Below are 19,994 nucleotides of genomic sequence, written 5' to 3' on the forward strand. Positions count from 1 at the left end.
CCTTAAAGGCTTTGGTCAACTGACAGCTCCTTCATGAACCCTTTTGTGATTCCTCAGTTAGCAATGCATTCTGTGTTCTGAACTCCCAGATTTTGTTTTCATTTTTGTATTTTGTATGTCTTACCACCTTCTCCTTTGTTTTAGGATTTTGTAGTCTTTATCATCAACTCTACTAGACTGAAAGCTTCCTGAAGGCAGGAACCATTTTATCTTTTCATCCCTCAGAGAACATAGTAGGTGACAAATATTTGTTGATTGAGTAAACAAAACACTAGATCCTTTGTCATGACTCACTACATCAGTAAAAGCAACTTGGCCTTTAGCCACATGCAAATGTCATATTTTGGCCATTCTTGTAGAATTATCCCAAGCTATATCTGTGCAGTGTGGATTTAGCAGTGCATCTCACAGAACTGTGGTGGAACTTATATCCTATCAGGTAGTTTGATAATAAAAGCCATTAGTGCAACTTCATTGCCGTAAGTAAACATGAACTGGGGCATCATGCCTGATATAAAATGCAAGGTCTTTGGAGTCAGACAAGCCTAGATTTTAATGTCAGCTCACCAGTAAGTAGCTATGTAACTTTAGGCAAATTACTTAATTGGTTTGAGCCTCAGTTTTCTCATTTGTAAAACAGAATTAATGTCCGCCTACCTGACAAAATTGTTGTCAAGGTAGAACATATATGAAGGACCTACCAAAGTATATGGTATGTAGTAGATATTTGATTCATTCAACAACTATTTATTAAGCCTATCCTGTGTGTGCCCAGTTGGATTTATAATGTAAAAGTAGTGCATTAGCATTCATTCATAGTAGTTTGATAAATTCTTTCATCCTGTATTTTGAAGCTCTTTATTAGGTGTATAAACATCTAGGATTCTTGTGTTCACTTGAGCTGACTCTTTTATCATTATGAAATGGCACTCATTAACCCTAGTCATATTCTTTGCTCAAAAATTTACTTTGTCTGATGTTAATATAGCCATTCCAGCTTTCTTTTGATTAGTGTTAGTATGGCATATCTTTTTCCACCCTTTGAAACTTATTTGTGTCATATTTAAAGTGGGTTTCTTGTTAGGCAGCATATAGTTGAGTCTTGCTTTTTTTTATCCAGCCTAAAAATCTCTACCTTTTAATTAAGGTGCTTATTACAACATTTAAATTGCATGTGATTGTTAATATGATTTCTCTCTTTTTCTGCCTTCTTTTGGATTGAGTATTTTTTAGGATTCCATTCTATCTCATATGTTATCTTATTAACTATAACTCTTTGTTTTATTATTTTAGGGTTTCTAGTACACATATGTAACTTATTACAGCCTACCTTCAAGTGATGGTATATACCACTACATGTATAGCATATAAACCTGACAGTATATCCATTTCTCCCATCTTGGCCTTTGCGTTATTGTTGTCATACAATTTACTCCAGATATAAACTGGAACAATACATTGTTATTATTTTCACTTTAAACAGTCAGTTATCTTTTGAAGCAACTTAAATAATAAAAAGTCTTTATATTTGCCCATGTAGTTATCATTTCCAGTGCTTCATTCCTTTGTGTAGCTCCAGGTTTCCATCTGGTATCATTTTCCTTCTGCATGAAGGGTTTCCTTTAACATTTCTTAGAATGCAGATCTGCTGGTAATAAGTTCTTTCAGCTTCTGTATGTCTGAAAAAAGTATTTCACTTTCATTTTTTAAGGATAGTCTCACTAGGTATAGAACTCTAGTTTGACTGTTTTTTCCCCAGTACTTTAAAGATGTTGCTCTTTTACAAACTAAAAATACAAACAATACAAACTGCTGTCGCTGCTAAGAAATCTGCTGTCTTCTTCATCTTTGTTCTTCTGTATGGGATGTATTTTCCCCCCTCTGGCTGCTTTAAATTTTTTCTCTTCATCTCTGATTTTAACAATTTGATTCTGATATGCCTTGATGTAGTTTTCTTCGTGTTTCTTGTATTTGGGGTTCATTGAGTATCTTGGATCTATGGGTTTATAGTTTTCATTCTATTTGACATTTACGCAGTGTTATTTCTTCAAATATTTTTCTCTCTCTTCTCCCCACTCTTCAGAGATTCAATAATATGTATCTTTGGGAACTTGAAGTTGTCCCACAGCTCTCTTTCTTTTTTTCTTTTTTTTTTCAGTCTTTTTTTCTCTTTATTTCATTTTGAATAGTTCTATTGTTGTGTTTTCAAATTCACCAATCTTTTTTTTCTGTATTATCTAATCTGTTGTTAATTATACCCAGTATTTTTTCTTCTTCATTTAAAGAATTCAGCTTCTTCTAAACCTTACTTAGATGTGATTGACATTAAGCCAAAATTTATTTAATGAGCATCTACTATTTGTAAGACCCTGAGGCTCTTTGTGTGGGAAAAGCATGGTTTTTCCTTGGCAAGGATTTCTGACTCATTCAAATAATACTGAACATCTTCCTTATGTGAGGCTATGGGCTGGTTCCCTCAGCAGCTATGGAGATGGGCAGACACTAGCAATGACCTTGGTTGCTTGTCAAGGGAAGAAACTTGCAGTCCAACATGAGGAGAAACAGAGTAACTAAACTTACTAAGTTTATTTGAAATCTTATATCTGAAGTGGTATCTGATTACCCCACACGAAGATTTTCAATAAAACTCATTTAAATGACAGACTTTAAAAGAACTTTTCTTTTTCTTTAGGACTTGAGAGAAGAGGCACCAAAACCAAAAACAAAACCCCCAAACCAGACTAATTTCCTTAGCTTGCCTTCTTGGTGTATGCAAGGGGAAAGTGGAAGGAGCTAGAAGGGGAAGACAATGGAAGAACTATGAAAGGTGTTCTGGCATGGCTTTGTCCCCTTTGGTGCCTGGTGTCCCAAAATGGTTATCATTGAAGCCAGACATGCTGTTGGTTCCCTGTGACCACACCTTTTGTAATACATATTGTTCTATAGTGATGAAGAAACTTGGTCCTAGAAGGAAAATCAAAAAAGCTCCATTTGAAACGTTTCAAGACAGAAATAATGAGCATCTGTGTTAGTAAGAATTACAACAACATTAAAAGTCTATCCCTGGCTGAGGCCCTGCTGGAAGGCAGAGGAAAACATACTTGTACTCGCTCTTGCTCATTGTAAGAGGGCAATCTAGGGACGCTTAGAATGGGAAGGAGGGGGAAATTCTTTTGTTTTATAAGTGGTTCAGGGCTTGAATACTGTCCTGGAAGCAGGATTGTAGAGACTAAATGTTCTCTATGGAAGATCTAGTTCAACTTTCTCAGTTCACAGAGAAATAAAAAGAACTTCCCAAGGTTGAACAGAGTTAGCAACAGGTCAAAGATAAGAGTCTGGTCTCCTGTAGCTTTGGAAGAATTGTTTCCTAATTAATGCATAGAGGCATCTTGGCTTTAAAAACTATAGGTATGTTTTTTTACCCTTTTCCTGTTCTTCACAGATAACATTTGACAACAAAGCCCACAGTGGAAGAATTAAGATAAGTTTAGATAATGACATTTCCATCAGAGAATGTAAAGACTGGCATGTATCTGGATCAAGTAAGTGATGAATTTTACTAGTTTTAAAGATGGTTATTAAATAATATTAAATGGTTATTAATGACTTGTCCCAAGGATGTGTGGAACATTAAATGAAAGAATTGGGCCATACCCAAGTTCCTAATTCTCTGCAAGTAGATCAATTCATTGTAGTTATCTGATGTTCCAAGTAATTCCCAAGTTATTAGTAACCAAAATGGCTTTTCCTGCCTTCTCCATGAGCCCTCACTGGCCCACTCCTTACCAAAAAGAAAAAAATGCTTATAATCCCCCCAGCAAAAAGAAAATCACATATACTCAAACCAATGTTTATCGAGTGCTTATTGCATAAATATAATACTTCCACCTACATCTTCCTCACTTCAATATTTTAAAATATCTTTGAGATAGGTAATATCCCTATTTTTACAGATGAAGAAACTAAGACTCAGTGAATTTTGGTGTGTATGGGGTCATACAGCCAGTGAGAAGTCAGGTAGGATTTGACCCTGATGTATCCCACACCTTATAATTATCTTCTATCTAGGTCAAAAAAGTAGATGAAATAAGGAAAGGGTGCATTCCTAGAAATATGGACACAAACTCAGGTGTAAAATGAGTATCACTCAGAATTTTGGAGCTGAACTGGATAAAACTGACTGGGGGGCTTCCCTGGTGGCGCAGTGGTTGAGAATCTGCCTGCCAATGCAGGGGACATGGGTTTGAGCCCTGGTCTGGGAGGATCCCACATGCCGTGGAGCAACTAGGCCTGTGAGCCACAACTACTGAGCCTGCGTGCCTGGAGCTTGTGCTCCGCAACAAGAGAGGGCACGATAGTGAGAGGCCCGCGCACCGCGATAAAGAGTGGCCCCCGCTCGCTGCAACTAGAAGAAAGCCCACGCACAGAAACGAATACCCAACACAGCCAAAAATAAATAAATAAATAAAATTAAAAAAAAAAAACTAACTGGGAAGAATTGATCTAATTTCCTAGTCCCTTGTATTGATATGTAGTGGTGTGTTGTGCTAGACTTTAATGATTAGGTCAGAGAGTCTTGGATTCTAGTGAACAGAAGCATCATTCCAAGTACCTGCTGAGATGCAGTTTCTCCAGCTTCATACAAGACAGTCTGTAGGTCTGGGGGTGAGACCCAGGAATGTGCAGGGAATCCTTATTCAGACCATACTTGTATAATAATTGCTTTAGGGTTTCCTACTAATGGATTCACGAAGTTCAGATGTAGTAATGAGATAGTATGAGTAAATAAAATAAAATAAAATAAAATAAAATTTCCTCATTCTAGTATTCTTTTCACTAATAGATAACTTCAAATATATGAAGATCTTGAATCACAAACTTTTATTTCAATCACAAAGTTGTTTATTTGAAACACAAGCCTGTTTTGTCATCTGTAAACTTTGTAATACTTCTCCACAAACTTGAGAATAGGGAAAATGAGAGCATATGAAGGTGCATGGAACATAGGCTTTCTCTCAAATGTTTGTTTCTTGAATTTTAAGTTTTTCTGAAGTAGATTTCTTCGTGTAACAATTAGATGCCTCTTGACAAAATTACGGGATGCTTCATTTCAGAATAGTCTTGAGTTCTTTCTCTCAGCATAGAGCGGTACAACTTGTTAAGTAAAGACACGCTGTGTAAGAGAGCATGTGACGGCCAGCCCTCTGCTTACCTCTCTTCACCGGGCTCTGCTTATGCTGGGAGGACTGATTCCCAGAATCTCTGCATGGGTGGCTCTGCCTTGTCACTCAGGCCTCAGCTAAAACCCACTGCCTCTTTGGTGAGGCCTTCTTTCATTATGCAGTATAAGTGAACCTTTCTTTTCCCCATTCCCCCAGCTAAAGCTCCCTCAGCAATAGTGATCAAAATTTAGTGTTACCTGGAGAGCTTAGGAAAACACAGTTTCTGATTCACTGGGTCTAGGGTAAGGCAGGAGAATGTGCATTCCTAACAAGTTCCCAAGGGATGCTAAGAGCCACTAACACAGAGTGTTAGTGATGGATTCTGGAGACAGACTGCAAAGGTTTGAATCCTGACTTTGCCACTTACTGGCCGTGAAACATTGGGCAATTCTGTGACCTCTCTGTGCTTCAGTTCTCACCTACAAAGTGGGATAATCACACCTACCTCGTGGGTGTTGCTGTGAGGTGCAAGTGAGTTAAAACCTATAAAATTCTACTTAGAACTCTGCCCGGCAGGAAATGCACTCAATACATGTTAGCTATTTGGATTTACTTTCTTCATATCACTTACTCCTGTCAGAAAATAATTTGTTCATTTACTTGTTCACTTTTTTCTCTTATATCACTGGAGTAGAATAGAAGTTCCACAAGGTCAGGGGCTTTGTCTGTCTTGTTCACCCATTATACTCTCAGCATGTAGAAACACACCTGATGCTTAATATGTATTTTATACCTAGATAAGTATATTTAAATAGGATATGCAGGAACCCTAACCATATTAAGAACAAAAGACTACAAGCTGATAAGTAAAGAACTTTGATGGATAATTGTGATGATTTTTAAAAGAAGGACTTTTAGTCTCCTTTAAATACTCGTGGAAGAATCTGTATCAGAGCCTTTTCTCTTTGTTGTCTTTGTGCAAAGAATGCTTGAATTATTTAAATTATTCTAAACATGAGTGTGAAGGATCCGTATAAAACTTGAAAATGCTTCTGAAGGATGCAAAAAGAAGACTTGAATCAATTAAAAAAACAACTATGTTTTTGGACAAGTGATTCAACATGATGAATATGTCAAGTCTTCCTAAATTAATCTATAAATTCAACATGATTTCCCCCCCAAAAAATTATCTGTAGGATTTTTATTGGAATTTGACAATTTGTTCCTGAAGAATATATGGAAATATAACAAGGAAGACTAGCCAGCAGAAATTCTAGGAATTAGTAATGAGAGTTATTTTTCTTAGGCATTACAACACACGAATACGTCAGAAGGGTAAGATATGGTACTTGAATACAAACGGCCATTTGGTACATGGTAAAGATGGCATTTCAAATCATTTGCTCTTTTAATTGGCCAAAATTAAAGAATATGGAGAAGAGGTGGAGATATGTGTAGGTATGTAAACTGGCATGATCTTTTTGGAGAGCAATTTCTTAGATCTTTTTTTAGAAAGATGCATATGCCTTACCCCAACAATCCCATCTTTGGATATTTATCCACCTAAAGGATCACTTGCACCTGGGCACAAAGAGGACCTGGAGAATGGTTTGTAGTAGGGAAAACCAGATTCCAATCCAAGTGTCTTTACAAATATAGTATTGTACATTTATACTGAAGTATACAATGCAGCAGTTAAAATAAATGATGCTAAAAACGAAAAAAAAAAAGAAGTATATGTCACCATATTAATGTTTCACTGCATAAGCAGGTAATCCATTTTCCTTCCAGTTCAGAAGAACACTCATTACATGATGATCTTTGATGCCTTCGTTATTCTGACATGCCTGGCTTCGTTAATCCTGTGTGCTCGATCTGTGGTGAGAGGACTTCAGCTTCAGCAGGTAGGGATCACTGCTTTCTAGGAATGTGATGGACATTTTGATTGATAGAGAAATTCACTGTGCCTCCCTTGTTTTCCCGAAAGGAATTTGTCAATTTTTTCCTCGTCCATTATAAGAAGGAAGTTTCTGCTTCTGATCGAATGGAATTCGTCAATGGATGGTATATTATGATTATTATTAGTGACATATTAACCATTACTGGATCAATTCTGAAAATGGAAATCCAAGCTAAGGTAAAATTTTTTCCTATTTATGTCGTTGTTAGTATCAGATTTGCAGTAACGGTCATTTATTTTTTCCAAAACGTTAAGAATTCTCAGAGTAAATGATTTCTTTTCAACATTGTATTGAGTAAACCTGAAATAACAGTAATTTGTAAAAATCGAGTCCAGAAATCTTTTAGGCTGAGTTTTCCAAAGTGTGATTCACAATCCTCTGCATCAGGATCATTTGGGTAGTTGGTAAATACCCCACGTTAGACCTACTGAATGTGAACTCTGGGGCTGGGGCCTGTGAATTCTTACACACACCAAAAGTCATACACACTCCTAGGTAACTAAAGTAAAAGGTGTTCTTTGTTGTTCTTACAAGAAATACCAGAATCTTCAACAAAAAGAGTCGGCTGGGGCAGGTGGAGGGAAGTGAGGCCAAACTACTATAGTGTGAGTCATTGCAGTTGTATCAACCCTCCCCCAAAACAAAAATCAAAAACAAAACAAAACAAAGCAAAATGAATACTGTTCAAACTAATTTCGTTCAAATTTATATTTTTCTAGCCTGACTACAACTAAATATGAGTATGATCCTTGTGGGGAGACTCTTAGGGTTCAGATTCCTGGGCAGAGACCCCAAATGCGATGGCTCAGTTAAGACAGGAATTTATTTCTCCCCATGTAATAGTCAGGGCGGACTTTACGTGCTGGCAAGTTGCTCAGCTCCACACCATTCAGGAATCCAAGTTTGTCCCATCTTTTTCTCTGCCGACAATTAAGAGCTCACCCAGACTGCATGATTGATGCTGGGTTGCCTCACAAACAGATTGCAACCCATGAAAGGGAAAACCCGGTATGGTAGTAGGTCTCTCACAGTCTTATAACCTTGGCTCAGAATGTCAGCCTTCATTTCTGTTCAGTCCTACTAGATAGAATTTAGTCACATCTAACTGCAAGGGAGCTGGCGGAGATAACCCAGGCATGTACCTCAGAAAGAGAGAATGGGTTTAGGAGGCCATGGAGCAGCTGTCACTATATGTCAATGTAGTATATATATATCATTAGAATAGATGTTTAACTTTAGGGACCAAAAAAAGAGGAGTAGGGGGAGATTTGCAGCAAATCTTTATTTTTTACCAACCTCACCTACCATTAACTTCAATGAGCCCTTAATGGTGTCCAACAATCTTTCGACATCTTTCTAAGCTATTCATTCCCCCTGTCTTCTAGCTGATCATTTCATATTTCTTCTCTTTTGAAACTTGTAATACCTCCCTGCCCCATCCTCACTCTCAGCTGATGACCTCACTTCCTATTTCACAAAATAGGAATTCCACAAATTCCCACTTCACTTATATACCTGCCAGCATCAGTGCCCATATGCTTTGCTTTTTCTCTGCTACTGTAGATATATTATTTAGGTTACTATCCAAGACCAGCTTCTCCACCTCCTGCTTTTCAGATGCCATCCCTGCTTGCTTGCTCCAGGGCATGGCTCCAGCTATTCTTCCTCCTTTTCTCATGCATCCTCAATTTCTCATTCTCTACCACGATATTTCCATCAGCATGTTTTTGTTTTTTTTTTTCTCCTTTCTAAAAAGGCAAAATCTCAACCTATTCCCTCCAGCTACTTCCCCATTTCTCTGCTCCCCTTTATATAGCAAAAGACCTCAAAAGAATATTTAATCCTGTTCCTGACTCTGTGCTTCCCATTCCCTCTTGTATCTGTTCCAGTGAGGCTGCCCTGCCACTCCAGGGCAACGTTCCAATGACCTCTCATGTTGCTACGTTCAATAATCAATTATTTATCCTCATTTTGACCTATCAGTAGCTTTTAGCACTGCAAGTACACCCTCTTCATTGAAGAACTTTTTCACTGGCTGTCACTTACCTGGTTTTCCTCCTAAATCACTGGCTGGTCTTCTGACTTTCCATTCCTGGTTCCTTCTCATCTCACCAACCTATGAAAGTGACAGTATTTCAAGGCACGGTGCTTGGACACCTTCTTTTTCTGCCACTGTCTTGGTGATCTATCCTGTCCCATTGCATTAAATAGTGTCTATTTTCCAGTGATTTTCAAATCTCTATCTCCAGCTTGGAATTATTCCCTGAACTCCAGTCTCACATATCCAACCGTCTATTCCACATCTTCACTTGGATGTCTACCTGGCCTCACAAATTTAACATACCTGAAACAGAACTCCTGAAATCTCCACCTCCACAGTCCAAACCTGCTTCTCCATGGCCTTTCTAAGTTCAGTTAATGGCAACTCTTTTCAGTTGCTCAAGACAAACGCCATAGATTCATCCTCAACTCCTCTCTTTCACTAATCCCCTCTCCTCCATATCTCATCCAAGAGGAAATCCTATTTGTCTACCTTAAAAAAAATCACCTCATCACCTTCACTGTTGCCAGACTGGTTCAAGGCACCGTCAGCTCTCATCTGCACTATTGCAGTAACCATCTCACTCTTCCAACAATCTGCTCCCAACATATCACTCCTGTTCAGAGCCTCAATCTCCCCAGTCTATTCAGAATAAAAGGTAAAGTTTTAAAATCACACTCGTGAGGCCCTAAACTACCTGCGCTCTCACCTCTATGACTGCACACTCTCCCCCATAGCTCACTCCAGCCAGACTCACTATCTTGCAAGGCGCCCTCCTGCTTTGGGGCCTCTGCACTTACAGGTCCCTGTGCCTGGAAAGCTCTTCCGCAAGATTTTTGCTTGGCTTGCTCCCTCACTCCCTTCATGTCTTTACTCAAAGGCCACCTGTTCAGTGAACAGTCCAAGCTATTTGAAATGCAACACACAGCCTTCCCTTATCCCCTCCCCTGAATTTTCTCCTCAGCACTTACCATCAGCTAATGTACTAAGGGTTTTGCTAATTTATTTCTATCATCTCTCTCTCTCTCCACACTAGAATATAAGCTTCATGAGGGCAGGGAATTTTGTTTGTTCACTGCTTTGTCCTTAGCATCTAGAACAGTGCCAACTCATTGCTACTCAACAAATAATTTTGCCCCAAATGAATTTCTGCTACATAACTGATTATTTTTTCCACTCTGTTTTAGAGTCTGACAAGTTATGATGTCTGTAGCATACTTCTTGGTACCTCGACCATGCTTGTGTGGCTAGGAGTCATCCGATACCTTGGTTTCTTTCAGAAATACAATGTAAGGAATTCCATGATTCTCCAAGCTGCTGGTATTTCTCTTTCAAAGTTATTGCACTGCTTTATCTAAAGGACAAAGGGATTCTAATGACCTCTCTTACTTTCCCAGCTCCTTATTCTCACCCTTCAGGCAGCGCTGCCCAATGTCATCAGGTTCTGCTGCTGTGCGGCTATGATTTATTTAGGCTATTGCTTCTGTGGATGGATTGTGCTGGGGCCTTACCATGATAAGGTACTGATAAACAATTTTTTTCCTGTTGTTATTAAGCTCTCAGAGTAGTGCCTGTGGCTTGTTATCCTTTTAAAATAAGCTCCTTTTACATAGTGACTCAGCCTTAAAATGTTGTAGGTAATGTATCCATTGCCAAGTTCATAAATTGGTAAGGTAAGACCACCTTGAGAGGATAACTGATTCGCTTGACTGCCTCAACTCCTTTTGTGGAATATGTCAGATAATTAAGTCTTTCTTACCATCAGTGAAGTCAAGCTTGCCAATTTGATTCATTGATATATACTGGAGTGGGCTATTTAGTTAAGTCTTATTGAAATTTGACTTTATTTTAAAAGGTAGTATAGGGAGAAACTTGTAGAAATATTCAATATTTTGTTTACCAGAGTTATAGTCTTGACTATAATGCCATCATCTTAAATGGCATGAACTTTAAAATGAGAAGCATGAGTATGCATGTTTGGGACCTGTGTTTCTCTCAGAAGCATTTCAAGGATCTCTTTCTACCAAGGTAAATGGGAGGGTAAAGCTTGACTCAGAAAAGCACTGAAGGTGCAGACCAGCTCTCCTATCTTCAGTTCAGGCTGCTCCTATTATGAGGAGCATCCGAAGGAGCTGCTTGTTCCAAGAAAAACAGTACGCATGTACATGTTGTGAACATCACAAAACAAAGGCCTGGAGGAATGACTCCGTTTTCCTGGGTGTCTCCAATGTGTACATGTTATTAAACTTTTGTGTGATTTTCTCTTGTTAAAAAAACGCTTGTGGGGCTTCCCTGGTGGTGCAGTGGTTGAGAATCCGCCTGCCAATGCAGGGGACACGGGTTCGTGCCCCGGTCCGGGAAGATCCCACACGCCGCGGAGCGGCTGGGCCCGTGATCCATGGCCCCTGAGTCTGTGCGTCCGGAGCCTGTGCTTCACAACGGGAGAGGCCACAACAGTGAGAGGCCCACGTACCACCAAAAAAAAAAAAAAAAAAAATGCTTGTGTTTACCCCAGGTTATTTGTTTGAAGGGGTAACTTGGGGTATCTAGTCCCACTATTTTTAATATGGTGTCATGATCAAAGTCTCCAATGGGAAGGAACATGAAGTAAAGTGAACTTTTCTTTCTTGTTTTTCCAGTTCCGTTCTCTGAACATGGTCTCTGAGTGCCTTTTCTCGCTGATAAATGGAGATGATATGTTTGCCACATTTGCAAACATGCAGCAAAAGAGTTACTTGGTCTGGCTCTTTAGCAGGATTTACCTCTACTCATTCATCAGCCTCTTTATATACATGATTTTAAGTCTTTTTATTGCACTGATCACTGATACGTATGAAACAATTAAGGTAGGTTCATCAAGAACAAGGAGGAACAGCATTTTCCTAGAACTTGCAGAGTGGCAATAAAATAGAGTACCTGAGGATGAGGGCATCAATGGAATGGTTTCTTCAGGGTAGAGAAGAAAGATCTCAATTTTAGATGCTAAAGACAGAAATGAAAGAGAAATAGAATTTATAGAATGTTGAAAGTTTTGTCTCTGCGTAATTGTGCTTATTCAGACAGGGTTTCAAATCGTTTATTAGAATTATAAGGATCAGTAGATACTGAGTGAGTGAAACAGACAGTCAAACTTTTGAGGGAGCTTTTAAAATCCACTTTTCATAGAGAAAAACTGACCTCTTCATTTGGAATGAACCCCTGCGTGGGACTACCCCAGAGGCCTGTCTCCAGGACAGTCAAGGGATTAATATGTCAAGTACGAGCCATGTGTGTGTTACACAGTCAGGAACATGATTTGAAAAGCTGTTATCATTCATGTTGTCACTCCACATTGAATATTTAAAAATCAGTTTGTGCCCTTTGAAATATGGAAAGGCAGAATAAATATCCATATGTATTTAAATTTCTAATAACTTTATACTGTTAGGTATACTATTGGCATAGACACTTCCACTTGGGGACTTTTCTTTCCAAGCATGAGAGGGGTAATGAAACATGATGCCATGCAAATGTATAAGGAGAAAGGCCATCAGGAGTTGATGGATTATGAATTGATAATTACAAATACCTTGCTCACAAAGCCAGGGTTCTGACTTCATTCTTACCAAATCAGATGTCAGGAACCGACTGTCCTCAATACTTGCTTGACAGACTTGCTTAGAGTCACCAAGGAGACTGGGAAAGAATGTAGTTGTACCCATCCAAATCCCTTCCCATGGTGCTCTAAAAATTCACTACCTTCAACTCTGCATGCAGAGAGCTATATATATATATATCATTCGAGGGTGACATCTGAGGTCTCAGAGAATAACATGAGTTGACAGCTCTGGATGACACAAGCCTAAGACTCGTAGTTTAGATGTTAACCTTCTTCCATGGTCTCAGAGCACTTGTCAAATGTGTGAGTCCTTTCTGATCCTTGCTGGTCGGGGCCCATTCTAGAGATCTTAGACCCCCAAACTGATTAGGCCTTTAAATAAATCTGTCTGTCTGGAAGAGAGACTCCAAAAGGGTGTGCAGGCTGGGCTTTACCTGGAAGGAGCTCTCAGATTCAGATTCAACAGGCCCATTTGGGGTTGAATCAGACCCACAAAAGAGAGCCCAGGAGGGCACTGCAGAATCCTAGACCCATTTTTCCTTAGCCAAACCTAAGACTGGCTCTAGAGGCTACATCCCCATGAAAATACTTGGAAGCAAGTAAACTATCCCTTTAGAAAAATCCCCACCTCTGTAGCCAAATGATCCACTTTGAATTTGAAATAAAGTTGTTTTCAAGGGACTTATTAATGAAAACTTTTCTTTTTTTTTTTATTCTTCTATATAGCATTACCAACAAGATGGCTTCCCTGAGACTGAGCTTCGTATATTTATATCAGAGTGCAAAGATCTGCCCAATTCTGGAAAGTACAGATTAGAAGAAGACCCTCCAGTATCTATATTCTGCTGTTGTAAAAAGTAGCTATTAGGCTAATCTATGCCCTGGAGGGAACTATAATGTGTAGCTGAGTTGGGAGACAAAATGGATATTTTAAGATCAGATGTAGTATGTTTGAAGACTATTATTTTGAGCAAATTGGTGGCTATAATTCATCAAGAACTGTGTTTATATTTTAAAGCAATATTTAATGTCTTTGCAGCTTTATGCTGGGCTTATTTTTTTTTTAAACCTAACTTTGATGAGGGAAACTGTTGGATTCTTGTCCTGTTTATTTTTGCCATAGCTTCAGAATGTGTTTTCCATACCCTTCTCTACTCTTGCTTCCAGTTATTCTGACTGTGCTGACTGTGTCATCAGTGGAAACAATGCCTGATCTGACCTCAGACAACTCAGCAACCCTGGTCTGGACCATTCTGAGGGGCTGTCCTTGAGAGAGACGATGATTGCTGTATATCCAGTAATCATTGCATTTTAAAATCTCTTAAAGGGAAGAATAAGAAAGAAAAAACCATCACCAGCTAACAGTCTCGTATTTGGCTATGAAGGACAACTGTTATTTGATACTGCTTTTAATTCTGGAGAAGATCAGGTTTTTTAGTATAAGTTTTCTCTTTTCCTTTAGTGTTAAAGGACAAAGTCGAAAGAGTATTCTATACATCTATGAAAATTAAACTGCATACCAAATGCATATTCAATCCTACAAGGATTGTTTTATTAGTACTTGCACAGCCTTGTGAAAAGTGCATGATGTGCTGTGCCCCTCCTAGGCACATTCAGTCTCACAGAAAAGGGTAGCATTTTTTTCCTCCACATAAACTTCACTGTGAATATTGTTCTTGTCTGCCTATCCCAGAAAATTGTTGCATTTTTACTATTAGCCTGTCTCATGTTTTCTAGACTACTTTTAAAAAATCCCCTTGAACATTGTAAATCAGTGAAAGTTTTATATGAAGGCAACCTGCTAGAGAAATTCAAGAAAAAGGTTTGTAAATTTAAACTTTCATGTTAGAGTACATTACTGAGCAAAATATTCTTCTGTTATTTGGTTATTGGTCATTATAAATGTGAATCAGGGTACAGAACTTTTTGTACTGTCATATACAGAACAGAACATAGACATTTGAAAGGAACAAAGCACAGCACAAAACAATGACTATTACTGCCCAGTGAGAAATGAGCCAGGATCTTTGCCATAAACAAATGATTTTTTGAAAGTGAAAAACATAATACCTATTGTAAATTAATTTACTAATTTAGAATTGTTAGATTTGGTGCATAGAAACTATAATTCATATCTTAGTATGTGTGATATTCACAACTTTCAACAATCCGACTTCAACTATCCTTAAGTCTCATACTCCTCCCCTCTTCCCCATCCCCAGTTCCCTCAAACATGCAGGTTAAATTTTTCCTAGAGCCTTGCTGTTTAAAGAGTGGTGAGTGGACCAGCAGTATCGGCAACATCTTCTAGTTAGAAATGCAAGCCCTCAAGTCCCATTCCAGACCCACTGAATCAGAGTCCGTTTCAATACCATCCCCTGGAGTTTCATTTGCACATTAAAATCTGAGATACTTGGAGCTGCCTTTTACAACTATTTCTCCCTCTATAGTGTTTTATAAGAACTTATCTATGGTTTAATTTTTAAATGATACTTTTATGTCTATCAATAATATATGCATCACCAATTACAGTTATTTACGTACATGTATCTCTTCTCTACTTTGTGAAATTAGTTGTAGATTATTACAGATGTGAAACTGTTTACAGAAACTGCTCCAAATTAGGAGAGCTACTGAAGTGTAGCAGTGGTTAGTCATGTCTTAGCATGTAGTGGTGTGGTGAGAATCAAAGTTTAGGAGACTGAAATATTGAATAAAAATCTAGGACCTACTACATATTCTATGGGTGACCTCAGGGAAGTAACTTAAACCTCTCTGAACCCATGTCCTCACTTTGATAGGGAGATGACAGTACATAGAGCATTCAGTGAGATAATGTATAAATCAACCTTGGTACCTAGTGTTTCTTCTGGCCCCTTTGAAGCACAGGGCCCTTGTACATGGTAAATGTTCTTAATAAATGCAATGTTAACAATGGATTTTCCTTTTAACTACCCACTGGTAAGTTATTCAGTAGAATTGCCCTGCCTTTAGAAAACACTTATAAAGAGAAGTTTGCTGATACAAAAAAGATGTTATCCCAGTTTACAATTCCCTTCTAAAGGGACTGTGACCCCTAGTGGAGTCCTAGTATTTTGAAGTTAAGTGTTGTCCCTTCATAGTGGCTTTTCTTTGAATTAAAAAGGCTTAAAAATTCTTTAGCATAAAAATTGTATATATAGATACTGTATATATAATATATATACAGTATCTATATATACTATATGTATAAATATAATATTTCTTATACTTCCTCCAACACTCCAATAAAGTCACAGTTTGCCTCTTTACACTAGAGTCCACATCCTTCCCACAAGAACAGCGCTGTAACATTTCCTCTCCTTTTCTACTAAAAAGGAACCACGCCACCATTGCACCCACCTGCAGGGACTGTAACTACACAAACGGGAACTTCCAAACCTGTCTCTACCCAGTGGGCATCTCTGATGAAACGGACTCTAAAATAAGGCATTTGCCTGATAGCATACTGGAAGTGACTTTCAAAAGGGGGCGTAAAGAAAAAAAAAATGTTGGGACTTCCCAGGTGGTCCAGTCGGTAAGACTCCACGGTCCCAATGCAGGGGGCTACGGTTTGATTGTTGGTGGGGGAACTAGATCCCGCATGCATGCAACTAAGAAGTCCACATGCCGCAACTAAAAAGATCCTGCATGTGGCAACGAAGACCCGGCACAGCCAAAATAAATAAATTAATTAAAAATAAATCTTAAAAAAAAAACAAAAAAGGAAAACTGTTGCCTGCCATTTCAATTTTACAAGGATCAAGCCATTAGCCACTACAGTCACCCATGGACAGTGCCCCCTGAGGGGAATTCAGGATAGAGAAAAATAGGGAGCATTCTGGGCTTTGTATACACCTAGATAGTTAAGATGCATATCTAAGGGAAAATTTCAGTGACCCCAGATTCTTCTCATACATAGAAAAGCACTAAAATCATTAACTTGAGATGTCGGTTCTTTGTGATTAGCAGTAATCTTTGGCTGTTCCAGGATGTGTTTTTGTTTTGTTTTGTTTTTTCCCACAGCAAAAAAATTCAAGCATACCCTGGCTCCTCCCTTACCTCGCATCAGCAACCTCAGAACTATCTGATGGACTGTTTCCAGGGCTATAGCCCTCAGTAAGGTCCTTGAATAAAACTTAACTCACAACTTTTGAGTCGTGTGTTTGTCTTTCAGTGGACGGGGGGGTCAGTTATGTATGCTTTTATATACCTTATGTATTTCCAACTGCTTCTACCTGGAGATGCAATATAGAAATAATTACCTGGCAGAATATTCTTTGCCCTTGTTAAACCCAGAGAACTTTTAAACATTTGCTGATTCAAACAGCCTGGAACTCGCGGACTTTGCTGCTGCTGCTGCCACCAATAGGAATAGGCCTCCCTGGAAAAGAGGCTATTGGCTCGTCGGAACTTCCAAGTCAACATCACCCACAGCTGAAAGTGGCATTTGGGTAAGTGACCGCGACCCTCATCTCTAAGATTCATGTCCCGTTTCCGACAGGCGTCTTCCTTTGAAGCTCCGGGAGGGAAGAGCAGCAGTGGCTGCACACCAGCACGTGGGCTTACCGAGTCCCAAGGCTCGGGTCTTGCAGGTCTGCGCCGTCCCTCTGTGCCCGCCCCGGCCACGTGGACACTCACTCCCCGCGCAGGAGGCCCGCCCCAGCTTCCCCGCGCGAGCTAACAGCGATTCGTTTCTCTTTCCCTTGTGCGCCCGTAGCACTTTTTTTTTTTTTTTTTTTTTTTTTTTTTTGCGGTATGCGGACCTCTCACTGTTGTGGCCTCTCCCGTTGCGGAGCACAGGCTCCGGACGCGCAGGCCCAGCGGCCATGGCTCACGGGCTTAGTTGCTCCGCGGCGTGTGGGATCTTCCCGGACCAGGGCACGAACCCGTGTCTCCTGCATCGGCAGGCGGATTCTCAACCACTGCGCCACCAGGGAAGCCCCAACCGTAGCACTTTTAACATCGCCGAAGCACGACGCTTGTCAGAGTTTTGTGATCGTGCACTTCAGAATAAAAACACGTCAAAATGAATGAACTTTTCATTTAACGTGAAGTCCTGGAGGGAAAGGATCTGGTCTTTCGTATCTCGGTGCCCACAGTACTCAGCCCTGGGCTTGGCATTCAGTGAATATGGCCTGTGTCTTGAACGCCTCAAAATACAAATGACTTTTAAAATGGGCAAAGGAATGGATGTAGGAAACAAGAAAAGAATGCCGAAATCAAGGAAAGACTGTAGTCAGGAGCCCCGCAGGGCAGGGAGTGCACAGCCCGGCCGCCCGGGGGCGGTGTGCAGGGCGCACCGGCAGCCCAGCGTTCCACCGCGTGGGCCCCTTTTGAAGGCGCTTCTCCCCGGCCCTACCGCCCGGTCGCCACCCAGGAGGCCTCCTCCCCCCGTCGCTCCGGGCAGCACCATGGCTCGTGGCGTGGAGGCGCTGGACCTGCCGGTGTGGAGCAGAGCCTCCGGTCCGTCCCGGGGGCCTCAGTGCAGGTCAGTACCCCAGGGGCGATCGCCGTGGGGCCCCCCTCCATCCCACGGCCGTTTCTCGGGCTCCCACGGACACCCCGTCCCCGGGCTGCTTTCCTCCACGGGTCTCCTGACGCGCGTACCTCTGCCCTATCTCCCACTGCCCGCCCCCTGCCACCTGCCTCCTGGGGCTCAGAGAGGTCAGCTCTCTGACTCGAGGAAAAAGTGCCCCAGGGCACCAAGTTGAGACGCTCTCCGCAGGCTCCTCAGCCCGGGCGGGAGGCGACTGGGGGGAGGTGGGGACTCGGGGCGGGGCGGGAACTCCTGGCCACGAGCCCCTTCCCCGCCGCCGCGCACCTACCCGGCCGGCAGCCTGCCGCCGACGCCGCCCGAGGGGGACCAATCGCCCCCGCCACTCGCCGCGCCTGCCAGAGGGCCGGGGTCTGTGCGCCCCGGGCGGCTAGTAGGAAGGGTAAGAGAGAGGCGCTAAGAGGAGGGGGGCCCGCCTAGGAGGGATCCGACTTCAGGGGAGGCGTTCCCGGCAAGGCTGAAACGCGTGCAGTGAACGGTTTCTCCTGCTCCGAATCCCGAGAGCCGTGGAAAGTTTTGAAGGCGCAGGCCTGGCCCGGCAGCCCTGTCCTTTTCCCCAGGCCAGGAAGCAGAGGAAAGACCAGGTGATTTCAGGTTAACTGTCAGATGAGGCGCCTGAGCTGTGTCTTTCTGGGTATTGGACTCCGGAGAAACCCTCATCAAGTGGATGGCTTTCTTGTTCTAGACTAGAGCTTTCTTGCTGCCTTGCTTATAGTAACTGCTTGCAGTTAGTTAAATCAGGCCAGGCTTTGCCTTCCGGAACAAACAGGCCTTTTCCTCAGGTGGGAGGGTGATATAGTGTTTAACCCCAATTCCTCTGCCTTTATGAAAAGGCGTACAGTTCAGCCCGGTGGCTCTGCCAGTGGGCCCCAACTTCTTGGTCAAAGCTCCAACCACCCAGCTGTGCAGCTGAGCCGGGGGCGGGTAGTGCATACAAACAGGCCTTTGCTCCCCTCTTAAAGCTCGCAAAACAAATACAGTGGTTGGTGGTTAAACTTTCTTAAAATAGCGTGGAGACTTTCCTGCACAGCGCTCTCGATATTAAATACAAATGAACTTAACGCTAGCAAGGAAAGCCAGAATTCAAGAGGAGGATTTATTTGATCTCTGGTCACTGTCCAGATAAGTATTTAACTAATTCCAAGCAACTGTGGTATATGTTTTTTAGACTTTTGACAGAACAGTTTTGAATTAGAAGACAAAACTTTGGTGTAGCTTTTTTGGACAACTGGATACCTGTGAATGTCACATCAAAATGACTGGGTATCGTGTAATTTATAAACCATCTCTCTTAATGCTAAGTGTTTATTTTTAATAGAGCAGAGGGGTAGAAGTTATACACTGCTTCCATCTACCGTAGCCCTAAAATCACTGTCCTGAAAGGTAGGGAGGAAACTGACCCTGGGTTTATTTACTATCTTTTGCTTGGACTGATTGACAGGCTTGTGCTTATGGTAGGCATGGTGTGTATAAACTATTTTTTTTTTTATTTGAATTTAGGTTTTTTCTTAGCACATTTCGACAGGACTTAAATGGTTTTATCATGTCCAGTGAGTATCTTCAGAAGCTCCCATTCTTAGAGTAGAGGAAACATACTTGGGTGTGCACATAAGTAGGTTTTGAACGGATTCTAATTTGAACTATACATATGTCCGGT

The 19,994-nt window shown here is 40.9% G+C and overlaps 2 protein-coding genes across 2 annotated transcripts in view; both read left to right on the forward strand.

Moving 5' to 3' along the window:
- The window catches only part of MCOLN3 (mucolipin TRP cation channel 3), a 33,260-nt gene extending 18,578 nt beyond the window's left edge, over positions 1-14,682 (forward strand). The window contains exons 7-13 of the mRNA XM_059061524.2: positions 3,443-3,542; positions 6,954-7,066; positions 7,150-7,299; positions 10,352-10,453; positions 10,562-10,684; positions 11,804-12,010; positions 13,489-14,682. Coding sequence (XP_058917507.1) covers positions 3,443-3,542; positions 6,954-7,066; positions 7,150-7,299; positions 10,352-10,453; positions 10,562-10,684; positions 11,804-12,010; positions 13,489-13,623 — 930 coding nt within the window. The 3' untranslated portion in view covers positions 13,624-14,682. The remainder of the gene's footprint in view (positions 1-3,442; positions 3,543-6,953; positions 7,067-7,149; positions 7,300-10,351; positions 10,454-10,561; positions 10,685-11,803; positions 12,011-13,488) is intronic.
- Positions 14,683-18,639: 3,957 nt separating this feature from the next.
- MCOLN2 (mucolipin TRP cation channel 2) overlaps positions 18,640-19,994 on the forward strand; it is a 61,671-nt gene continuing 60,316 nt past the window's right edge. Inside the window, exon 1 of the mRNA XM_067040974.1 lies at positions 18,640-18,719. The gene's annotated coding sequence lies outside the window, so the exon portion shown is untranslated. The remainder of the gene's footprint in view (positions 18,720-19,994) is intronic.

Source organism: Kogia breviceps, chromosome 1 (assembly GCF_026419965.1).
Source record: "Kogia breviceps isolate mKogBre1 chromosome 1, mKogBre1 haplotype 1, whole genome shotgun sequence".
In the NCBI taxonomy this organism is placed as follows: Eukaryota; Metazoa; Chordata; class Mammalia; order Artiodactyla; family Physeteridae; genus Kogia; species Kogia breviceps.